Source organism: Trematomus bernacchii, unplaced genomic scaffold, assembly GCF_902827165.1.
Source record: "Trematomus bernacchii unplaced genomic scaffold, fTreBer1.1, whole genome shotgun sequence".
NCBI lineage: Eukaryota > Metazoa > Chordata > Actinopteri > Perciformes > Nototheniidae > Trematomus > Trematomus bernacchii.
Window position 1 is genome coordinate 4237830 of NW_022987567.1, and position 12608 is coordinate 4250437.

The 12608-nt window shown below is 42.8% G+C and overlaps 1 protein-coding gene across 1 annotated transcript in view; it reads left to right on the plus strand.

Annotated features, from left to right (window-relative positions):
- Positions 1-12608, plus strand: part of LOC117478760 (gastrula zinc finger protein XlCGF71.1-like) — a 41525-nt gene that overhangs the window by 18505 nt on the left and 10412 nt on the right. Inside the window, exon 3 of the mRNA XM_034125664.1 lies at positions 12093-12266. Within this exon, the coding sequence (XP_033981555.1) occupies positions 12093-12266 (174 nt within the window). The remainder of the gene's footprint in view (positions 1-12092; positions 12267-12608) is intronic.

The window sequence follows — 12608 nt, forward strand, 5'->3', positions numbered from 1 at the left end:
AGGGTCCTGAGGACCTGTGCACGCCAGCTGGCTCCTGTTCTCCAGTATATATTCAACCTGAGCCTGCACCTGGAGACCATCCCGGTGCTGTGGAAGACATCATGCGTTGTTCCGGTCCCTAAAAAGACAACTCCTTCTGGGCTCAATGACTATCGCCCTGTAGCACTCACATCTCATGTGATGAAGGTGCTTGAGAGACTGGTCTTGGCCCATCTCAGACCGCAGGTGAGATCATTCCTTGACCCTCTGCAATTTGCCTACCAGCCTCACCTGGGGGTGGACGATGCCATTATTTACCTGCTGCAGCGTGCTCACTCATACCTGAATGGATCGGGTTGCACTGTGAGAATCACCTTTTTTGATTTCTCCAGTGCATTCAACACGATCCAGCCTCGGCTACTGAGTGACAAGCTGCAGGCTATGAGGGTAAACTCGTCCACCATCTCCTGGATTACCAACTACCTCACGGACAGACCACAGTACGTCCGGCTGGGCAGTGTGCTGTCTGATGTGGTGGTTGGTAGTATTGGAGCCCCACAGGGGACTGTGCTGTCTCCTTTCCTGTTCACCTTATACACCTCTGACTTTCTATACAACTCAGAGTCATGCCACCTGCAGAAGTTTTTGGATGACTCTGCAGTGGTAGGGTGTATAAGGGATGGACGGGAGGAGGAGTACAGAGCGCTGGTAGGTGATTTTGTTGAGTGGACTGGAAGAAATCATCTGCTTTTGAATGTGGCCAAGACCAGAGAGATGGTCATTGATTTCAGGAGGAAGAGGACATCTCCTCCTCTGCCCCTGTGCATTCTGGGAGAGGATGTGGCAGTTGTGGAGGTCTACAAGTACCTGGGAGTGCACTTAGACAATGGGCTGAACTGGAGGATCAACACTGACGCTGTGTACAAGAAGGGGATGAGCCGACTCTATTTTCTGAGGAAGCTGAGATCCTTCAACGTATGCAGTAAGATGCTGGAGATCTTCTATCAGTCTGTTGTGGCTAGTGCACTCTTCTTTGCTGCAGTCTGCTGGGGGGGCAGCATCAGAGCCGGTGACACCAGCAGGATCAATAAACTGATCAGGAAAGCTGGGTCAGTCATCGGCATCAAGCTGGAACCCTTTGAAGCTGTGGTGGAGAGGAGGACACTGAACAGGCTGTTGTCCATCATGGATAACCCCACCCATCCTCTTCACCTGCAGCTGGACAGTCAACGGAGCTCCTTCTCCAACAGACTGCTGCAGCTCCCCTGTCACAAGGACAGATACTGGAAAACATTCCTGCCCACTGCAATAACACTGTACAACAAATCACCTCTGGCTGGAAGAGAACTCTCTGCTCCATAGTTTCTCTAGAAATAAAACCACCTTGTATATTTTACTCACACCTAATCTGTTTCATATTTAATACTCCATAATTCCATATATTTTGAATATATATATATTTGTATATATATATATATATATATATATATATAATATCTGTATGTATATTTTCTATTTTGTATTTTGACATGTATATTTTATATTTTATTTTATATTTTATTTTATTTTATTTCTATTCTTGTATATTTTTGTTTTATTGTAAAATGCCTTTTATGCTGCTGTAACAAAAACAATTTCCCAATTTGGGATCAATAAAGTACGATCTATCTATCTATCTAGCTGACGCTCAAAGTGCCCTTATTTATTGTTTTGTGCTTGATGTATGCTAGAATTTTATTTTGTCCAAAAATGATTAAGAGCTTTCTTACCGGAAGTCATGTGACCTCTAGCCCCGGATGTTTACGTTTGTGAGAGAGTGAAAAGGGCGCGAAAAGTGTAAACGATGTATGTTCACGGTGTTTCATGATTGTACCAAGAAATAAATAAACGTGATTAGTGGACATCAGTTCGATGCGTAACCTTCTTTCAAGGCCAGAGTAGTTACAGTGTGTTTATATGTACCTTTGCGTTTGGTTGTTGGAACGGGAGATGAGGAGGCACTTCCGTGGATTTCCGGAGGGTAAATCTCACTGATTTCCAATTCCAGGGGAAACACCACGTTGCCTGAAACACACGATTAGTGCCATGAGTTAGTGAAGCAAATTACAGAACATGGCACACTTATTCACAAGTCAAAACGTTTTTATAGCGGAAGAATAGCTAGTGAGCTAGCTAGCTGTTATTAGCTAGCTATGTTGTGGCCTGCTAACAGTGTTACCCAATTCAACCTAGCATTGCTAACTCAATCTACCGAGCAAATAAAAGTACATCTGAGACCAGTATTGTGCAGATTAAAACAGTAAAGTGCATGTAGTATATTTTACATTCGATTAGTGCCATGAGTTAGTGAAGCAAATGAGATAGCGGCCGAGATTAGCTAGCTAGCTGTTAGCCAATTCAGCAGAGCATGGCTAGCTCGATCTACCGAGCCTTAGAAGTACATATGTGACCATTATTGTGCAGATTAAAACAGTGCAGTGCATGTAGTATATTTTACCTAATTCGTCGTCGTCGTGCTTGGACAATTCCCCCGCCATTGCATCCTCCCACCCCGTCGTGCTCGAGGCGATGGTATGCGCGGTGCCGAGGTATGACGGTCTGTGGCCAAGCAACGCATTCAAACGATCATACCACTTGCTGGTTTTCCGACCGTTACCACTCTTGTTATTGTGGTCTTTTATTTTTTTGAAGTCCTGCTTAAGCTTCTTGATCTTGTCCCGGCATGATTTAGCGCCGTGAATGATCCCGATGGCCGCTAACTCCTGCGAAATGCACTCATACATTTTCGCGTTGGAAACTGCCTTGAGCTGAAGTGCCTGGATCGCGTCGTCCGCGTAAATATCAAGCAGCGCCGAAACATCATCATCGGTCCATCGCTCCACTGATCTCTTCGGTGTTGTCATAATGCCAACTGCTGGTTTTGCAAAAAAAATATCTCTTCGCTACGCTGAGATTTTAATGCGTGCAAGTAAAATGGCTGCTTTATACAACTTTTCTGGAGTTGTACGGGGCGTGGTTTGCATTCCGCACAGCCAATCAAACGTAGGAACTACTTTCTCCCACGACAGACCCTGCTCTGTAGCAGGGACTGAAAAGCGAGTCTCGCGAACTAAGTTGAGCTACTTTAGTTCCTGGGGCTTTTTGGTGTGAACGCAAATATATCGTAGTTCTGATGAACTATTGTGGGAAAAGTACACCAAAGTACTCCGGTGTGAACGCACCTATTGAATACGTACTAATAGTGTATGGTTCAGCTGCATACTCTTCTCTTCAAAAATTAGATAGAGTCCAGGCACAAGCACTAAGGATATGCTGTGGGGCAGTCAGATCTACACCAGTGTCTGCACTTCAGGTAGAGGTCGGAGGAATACCAATTTTTTGAGGAGAAAACAGTTCATTGTTAATTACTGGGCAAATCTACAGGGCCATAAAGATACTCACCCTACTAAACAAACTGTAAAAACAAGTTGGGAAAGTCCGGGAGAAAACGCCACTGAAGCCCAGTGGCGATCTGCTCATCTGTCATACTGATCATCAGTGTTATTGAGAGCAGGCAGACACATTGAGCTTGTATGGGGCTGTATTGTGTACGTTTCTTTTGACGTAACGGAGAGACCGGAGCGGCTTCGCGTTCGGGCTGCGGCCTGCTTTACACCTGCTGTAGCGGAGGCCTGTATCCACCTGCTCCACCTGTCGTGCTCTACGGTGCCGAGGAGGTTTTACCACGGGGATATCGCGGAGAGACCGGAGCGCCTCTACGTTTCGGGCTGGACCTGCTTCGCCTATCCTGTACTGCTGTGCTGAGGAGGATCTTCACCGGGGACATCGCGGAGAGACCGGAGCGCCTCCACGTTTCGGGCCTGCTTGCGTGCCTATCCGGATGCTGTGCTGGTCTGGGAAAATGGCCCCTATCGTGATTCTGCTATGCCTGTTAGCTATTTTGGATAATGAGAAGTTCTCTCGTCATCCTGAGAAGTCGACTGGGTTCAGGTCTGTTCTACCGCCCGCAGTGGACATCCCCTGTAAAGGTTCGGATGTCTTACACAAACAATTACTGGTTGCCTTGTCACAGACATTCAGTTCGACAAATGTTTGTCTTTCTCACTTGCCTGCTATGATGGTTCTTCAGGACTGCTTCTTGAGCTCTAATCTCACTTTCGCGGAGTTTGCTGTTGACTTTAAAGCAGATGACAATGTATGTGTGTCGGTTAAGAGGAAAAGGTGCTTGTTTTTTTTGCTATTATTACTATCAGGGAATGTACAACTAAACCCTGGACCGCCCAGTAGCAGTAGTAGTCAGATAGCTACTCCTGCTGATTTTATTTCTAGATCTGGGTTGGGATTCATTCACTTAAATGTGCGCAGTCTGTTACCTAAGTTAGATTTTGTCCGCATTTGGGCGAGCTCGACTGATGCTGATATCATTGTCTTATCAGAAACGTGGCTAGATAAATCTATTTTGGCCTCTGACATCTACTTAAATGGTTATAGTGTATATCGTACCGACCGTCCTAAAAAAGGTGGTGGCGTTGCCATTTATGTGAAAAATAAGTTTTGTGTAACCAAGATGGTTTCCAAATCTATTAGTAAACAACTCGAATTTTTAGCCTTAAATATTGAAGTAGCAAAGGGTCAACAGCTCATGGTGGTGGGCTGCTACAGACCCCCCTCAGCTGTCAAGGACTCTTTATCTTCATTGGCAAAACTTTTATCTCAACTTGACTACAAGGAAATAGTGCTGCTTGGTGATTTTAATTGGGACTGGCTAACTTCTGTGTCAGAGGATTTTAAAAACCTTTGTATCTCTCTGAATGTTACTCAGATTATAGACAGTCCTACTCGCCCTAACATTAAGTCCCCAAATAAATCCTCCTTAATTGATCTAATTTTAACTAATGTTCCCCCATAAATACTTATCTGTGGGAGTATTTGCAAATGATCTGAGTGATCACTGTGTTGTAGCCACAATTAGGGACACAAAAGTACAAAAGGTTAAACCTCGCATTATCAGTAAGAGAGACAAAAAACATTTTGTGGAGCAGGGTTTTGTACATGATCTGTTTGATTTTGATTGGGGTAAAATCGATCTGTGTGCTGATGTAGAAACTGCATGGTCTTATTTTTATCTTGGTTTTATGGAAATTATAGATAGACATGCACCCCTGCGTAAATTTAGAGTGAAGGGACGAGACAACCCTTGGTTTTCTGCTGACTTATCTAGTCTCCTACATGAGAGAAACAAGGCCTGGGCAAAGGCTAGGAAATCTGGCTCAGAGGTAGAATGGCTACGCTTTAGGCAGCTAAGAAATATCTTCACATCACAAATAAAAAGTGCTAAGTCTAAGTATTATCTGTCAGTTACCACAAAGAACCTGAATAATCCTGGAAAATTTTGGAAAGCCATAAAATCGATATCCACTGGTGATATCCGTAATGAGCTACCTCCGTGCATTACCACAGCATCTGGCACTATATCGGACAGGGCCACTATGTTAAATTGTTTTAATGAGCATTTTGTGTCCTGTGGCTCTCTGTTTGATTCTGTGACTAACTCTGCTTCTGTGAACACCACAGTCTGTGACTCTGAAAAACGTGTTTTGGAAAACCCTTTTAGTTTTACTCCTTTTACTGTTGATGTTGTTCGTGAAGCTTTAACCAAGTTATATCCTAAGAAACCGGCCGGCCCGGACAACGTAGAACCTTTCTTTTTAAAGATAGCTGCAGATTTTATTGCTCCACCTCTCACTACTCTTTTTAACCTCTCCCTCAGCACAAACACAATTCCAAAATTGTGGAAGTCAGCGTATGTCCTGCCTTTGCTGAAAGGAGGGGAGGCAACTGTTTTAAATAATTATAGGCCCATCTCTAAATGATCAGTTCTGGCTAAGGTTCTTGAACGCCTAGTGAGTGAAGAATAGAATAGAATAGAATAGGGAGGGATGAAACCCTCTGTAATGGTCACACATGCAGAGCACACAGCACACACAGTGAAATTTGGCCTCTGCTTTTTAACCCATCCTAGTAGGGTAGCAGGTAAAGGTGTTTTTATGTACAAATGACATCCTGTCTAAACATCAGTCAGGCTTCAGAAAGCAACATAGCACCATCACTGCCACAATGAAAGTGGTGAATGATGTGGCGAGTATTTTAGATAATAAGCAGAGCTGTGCAGCTCTATTTATTGACCTTTCCAAAGCGTTTGATACCGTCGATCATCGCATCTTAAAGCAGAGGCTACTCAGTATTGGCATATCCAGTCATGCAGTGGGGTGGTTTGTGAACTACCTCTCTGAAAGGTCCCAATGTGCATTTTGATGGGCTGTCTTCTGAGTGGTTAAACATTACTAATGGTGTTCCTCAAGGTTCTGTTTTAGGTCCACTTTTATTCTCCATCTACATCAATAGTTTAGGTGAAAATGTCGATGGAGCAACCTTACATTTTTATGCGGACGATACCGTTATGTACTGTGCACGTCCCTCCATTAAGGAGGCTGTTGTTGAATTGCAAGCTGCTTTTAACATTATTCAGACTCAGCTCTCTGAACTAAAGCTTCTTTTAAATGTTGATAAAACCAAGGTAATGCTCTTTTCAAAAGCTAAAAAGACACCAGAGCCTGTTTTAGATATTTTAACTACGCAAGGATTAAAACTTGAAGTGGTTGCCTGTTACAAATACCTTGGTATCTGGCTTGATGATTGTCTCACTTTTAAACGTCATGTCAATAACCTGCTTAAAAAACTGAGGGTTAGGCTAGGTTTCTTCTACAGGAACAAGTCCTGTTTCTCACTCGAGGCCAGAAAAAGGCTAGTCTCTGTGACCTTTTTACCTGTGCTGGACTATGGTGATTTGATTTATATGAATGCACCTGCCAATTGCCTGGTCAAGTTAGATGCTGCGTATCACAGTGCACTGAGATTTGTGACAAACTGTAAAGCATTAACCCATCACTGTACCCTGTATGCAAGGGCTGGTTTGCCTTCGCTAACTGTACGGAGGCTCAGTCACTGGTACATTTTTATATATAAAGCCATGTTAGGGAAACTTCCATCCTACATCTGCTCCCTGATCTCACGGCGAATTGTAAGTGGCTACTGCCTGAGATCGCATGCTGTGGTTTTATTAAATGTGCCAACTGCTAGGACTGTCTTAGGGAAGATAGCATTTAGATGCGCAGCTCCACTGTCCTGGAATAGTCTGCAATTAAAATGGAAACTGAGCAATCTGGTGCCACTAAATGTTTTTAAAGCTCGGTTGGATGCTACTGAATCGGAAGCTGTTGGTACCTGTTCATGTGGATAGTTATGTAAATTGTAATCCCTGTAATGCTACTGTATGATGTCCTTTTGTTGCTCTGTTATGTTTTTAATGTTTCATGTGGAACCTACTTGAGCAGGTCTCCCCATTATTCTTATTCTGGTGGCGTTTCCTGTTTTTGAGGGCTTTAGGACGCTTCAAAAGTTGTATAATTTTGCACGGACGCCAGGACCGGTGAAAAATTTGGCATTCTGGAGTCAATGGGTTCAAATTGTCCAACATGCTTGCTAGCGCCACCTATGTGTACCGTTTGACCTGACATTTTGCACACTTATCCGGGTGGACCTGCTCTACATTTGGTCCTCTTGAACCTTCAAGCTCGACATTATGCAATTTTATAAATTAGCATAAGGTTCAAAACAGTTAAATTACAATTTTTTGTTTTCCACACCGAACTTAGTATACAGCATCGGTGGAAGGTCACACACATTACCCTAGGAAATGAGCATATTCAGTCGATAAATATGGCCGCCATTAATCAAAACGTATTTGCAAAAAGTTGGGGCTTAGAAAGAAATGCTCATAACTCATCAACAATGTATCCAAATATCACATATTTTGTATAGGTTCAGTCTGTCTTGGGGAATAAGCACACAAAAACATTTTCATTTTGGAATATAGGGGGTGCCAAAAGCACCACAAATGTATAGCTCAAGCACGGATGGACAAAATAATATATATATTTTTTTGACATACTCTGGGGGTGACTATGAACTGAGATTTAAAGTGTCGCAAGAAATGCCGAACATGGGCGAGGCCTACACATTTTTTTTTAAATTGCGACAGCATAAAATTAGCTTCAGACGCAAAACTTGGGACACATCACAGCCCACGACATTTTCGAGAATGTAAAAAAACTAAATCTTAATTTTTTGTTAAAATAGCTCAGTGGAGCCCCCTATTGTGTGGTAGTCACATATAGTTTCTCCAAACTTCACGAATTTTGGCACAGACATTCCTCATGGGATTGCGGACATATTTGTAATTGGCTTCCATTAGCCCCGCCCCCGAGAAAGTTGGCCATTTGGAAACATTTGCATTTTTCATGCATTTTAAGCACATTTTTGCGAACTCCTCCTAGGGAAAAGATCGAAAAAATTGAATCTAGGACAAGTTCAGCCCATTTCCAATGTGATGTTAAATTGTGAAGGAATAGTTGATCGCTCAAACGAGGAGCTCGTTAGCTAACGGAGTATGTACCATTGTTGACGATTTACATGTCACAAATTACTCCAAACTAGTCGCATACACTTTTTCCGATATTCACGAAACGCTGTATACACATTGCTCTTAGGATTGCCTGCGGACATATTTCAAATGGTCTTTTATTAGCCCCGACCCCCAGGAAGTCGGCCATTTTGAAAATGTGCGTTTTTCATGCATTTTAAGCACATTTTTGCAAACTCCTCCGAGGGAAATGATCGGAAAAATTCCGATCCAGGACAAGTTAAGCGCATATCCAATGTGATGCTACATTGCAAAGGAATAGTTGTTCGCTCCAAAAAAAAAAATTACTTATAGTGAAAACCACCCTTGAATGATGGGATAGTAGATTAAAAGCTTTAGGAATCCAAACTATAACATATAATTACCTTGTATCAAGATTGATGCAAAACAAGTGAAAATTGACCTTTTCAGAGAGATTTAGGAAAAAAAAAACACTTCTAGGGTCATTTGGGTGCATTTTCCATATCTCTGGCCCCCCTCGTTCGATTTTGATGATTTACATCTCTTTTTAACCGTTAGAGCCAATAGAATCGAGGGGAAGTTCCTCAAATCCATCTAAACATTACCCATTGGTGAATGAGTGCTGCGCAGCCAGAATGCCCCGGAACCAGAAGCTGCGATACACTCTGGTGACTATCATTAGCAGCTAATATGAAATCTCCGTTATTGACATAAAAATGGAATGATGGATTATCAGGAATAATTTCAAAGTGACACAGACACATTGGATGAACCTATGGATTAACCTTCAGTAGCGTTTTTATCGTTTTAATGCCATTGAAAACGACTTTTGATCGGAATAACAGCTAAGGTGAGACGATCTCCCGTGTTTGCTCCGTAATGCTACGTGTTGTGATGTCTGTGTTTGCTTCCCCTGTCGCGAGTTCTGATCGCTCAGTGATGATACTAATATCTGTAGAATCTGTGGAATCTCAGCTTTAATCGGATATCTTGTATTAGCAGTTACGATAAGTAATAAGGGTAATTTTACCTTGAGTTCTGTGCTAAGTGCCTTAGCATTTTTTCGCTCAGGGTTCATTTAGACGCTTCTTATGAGACTTGTGCTTTGTTTCGGTAAAAATGGATCGTATCTTCAGTTAGCTGAGTTTCTTACCGTTAAGTGAGTATGACCAAACAATGTTTGTTTACAAAGGTTGGGAGCCACTGGTCTAGCTGAATCCCCTCTCGCAGCTGTGTGTCTGTGTATTCAGCATGATGTCTGAAGGAGGCACTTAGAGTAAAGTTGTTGTATATAATGGCACTGTTCTAGCAGTTAACACTTAAGAAAGAACATGTCAAGCTATGTGCTGTATCAGAAACAATGTGCTGCGTGTTTTGGGAGTAATATGGTCTGTGTTTACATTAGCAAGCATGCTAACACTCAGAGCTAACGCTGTACTGGAGAGAATATGTGTAACGAGATGTCCTTGCGGTAAACCCTGCGAGAGAGAAAGGTTTGAGCTCCATACTGTTTCAGAAATAATGCTTGAAGTGGTTTGGAACATAATATGGCATTTAATCACGGCAGCGTTTAGCTGAGTTTCTCCAGGTAGAAAACTCTTAGCAGGGGAAAGCTGCATGACGCTACAAAGGGGCGTGGCTAGCAGCAGCTGTTCCATTTAAAGCTATGGTCACAGAATCAGCCTTTTTGGAACAGGGCTAGAATAGAGTGGTATGAGGCATGGCTACAATGGGTGATCTGTTTGGTATTTTAAGCAAAAAACCTAAGACATGTTTTGTATAGTCAATCAATCAATCAATCAATGTTTATTTATATAGCCCAATATCACAAATGTTACATTTGTCTCAGTGGACTTCACAGTTTGTACAGAATATCAGTATGACAATACGACACCCTCTGTCCTTAGACCCTCACATCGTACAAGGAAAATCTTCCGGGGGAAAACCCACAGTTTAAAGGGGAAAATGGGAGAAACCTTAGGGAGAGCAACAGAGGAGGGATCCCTCTCCCAGGACGGACAGACGTGCAATAGATGCCGTGTGTAAATTGAAAAGATAATACATTTGCAACATAGGTAGTCCAAATGTTTGGAAATGCATGTGTCTATAATGAGAAGATGAATCCACGAGGATATCCATCCAGCACTTATGATCCAGGACCACAGCAACAGGCACAGCCACGACTCAAGATCCAGGGCTCGCGATCCAGGACTCAGGACCACAGCAACAGGATCAGCCACGACTCAGGATCCCGGCGTAGATAGACACCAAAAAGAAATTTGGGGAAGCTGGGTTATTCGGAACATGAGAGTACACAGGTACAGACAGAGAGAAGGAAGAAGTAAGGTTTCCCCCAACAAACTAAGCCTATAGCAGCAAAACTAGGGGCTGAATCTAATCAGCCCAAACTATAAGCTTTATCAAAAAGGAAGGTCTTAAGCGCACTCTTAAAAACAAATAGGGTGTCTGCCGCCTGAACACAAACTGGAAGCTGATTCCACAAATGTGGAGCTTGATAAGAAAAGGCTCTGGCTCCCATTGTACTTTTAGAGACTCTAGGAACAACCAACAACCCTGCATTCTTGGAACGCAATGCCCTAGTAGGACAGTAGGGTATAATGAGTTCTTTAAGGTAAGATGGAGCCTGCCCATTAAGGGCTTTGTAGGCGAGAAGAATAATTTTAAATTCTATCCTGTGTTCTATAGGGAGCCAGTGTAAGGCAGCCAGAACAGGAGTAATGTGGTCCCTATTCCTAACTCTGGTTAGTACACGTGCTGCAGCATTTTGAATCAGCTGAATAGACTTAACTGACTTCTTGGTACACCCTGATAATAAAGAGTTACAATAATCCAGCCTTGAAGTAACAAATGCATGGACTAGTTTCTCTGCATCGTTTTGAGGCAAGATATGCCTGATTTTTGCAATGTTACGTAGATGGAAGTAGGCGGTCCTTGAAATTGATTTTATGTGGACGTTAAAGGATAAATCCTGACAGTTTTTTCTGACTGTGTTTCCTGTTTCCTGCAGAAGTCCAGCAGCTGGTGGTGGTTAAAGAAGAGGTTCTCCCTGACCAGCAGGAGTGGAGCACCAGTCTGGACCAGGAGGACCCAGAGCCCCCCCCCACACATTAAGCAGGAACAGCAGGAACTCAAGATCAATCAGGAGGGAGAGCAGCTTCAGGAGCTGGAGGAGGCTGATATTACCATGTCCACTTTCACTCCTGACCCTGTGAAGAGTGAAGATGATGAAGAGAAACCTCAGTCCTCACAGCCTCATCAAAGACAAACTGAACACATGGAAACAGAAGCTGATGGAGATGACTGTCGAGGACCAGAACCAGCCAGGAACTCAGATCCAGAGAGCAGTTTACAACCAAAGACTGAGGACGACACTGGAGACTCTTCTGAACCGGACACTGAAGACTCTTCTGAACCTGACACTGAAGACAGTGCTGATTGGAAGGAGACCAGAGAACCTGCATCAGACTAAAACTCACTGAAAAATAGACATGAATCTGTCAGTGATCCACGACGTAGTGCTGAAAAGAAACCATTCAGCTGCTCAGTCTGTATGAAAGCTTTTTCACGGAGTGGAAATTTAAAGAGACACATGAGAATCCACATAGGAGAGAAACCCTTTAGCTGCTCAGTTTGTATGAAAGCTTTTTCACGGAGTGGAAGTTTAAAGAGACACATGAGAATCCACACAGGAGAGAAACCCTTTAGCTGCTCAGTCTGTATGCAAGCTTTTTCACTGAGAGGAAATTTAAAGGCACACATGAGAGTTCACACAAGAGAGAAACCCTTTAGCTGCTCAGTTTGTGAGAAAGCTTTTTCACAGAATGGAAATTTAAAGGAACACATGAGAGTCCACACAGGAGAGGAAATATTCAGCTGCAATGTTTGTGACCAAATATTTAAATAGCGTAATCATTTCAATAAACACAAATGTGTTGGTCGTCAGTCCTCACAGCTTAATGAAATTCAAACTGAGGATAACTGAGAGGCAGAGCCTCCAATAAGCAGCTCAGCTGAACATATGGAAACAGAAGCTGATGGAGAGGACAATGAATAAGTCTTATAATAATAATAATAATTTCTTATATTTATTATAGTGCTTTTTCCA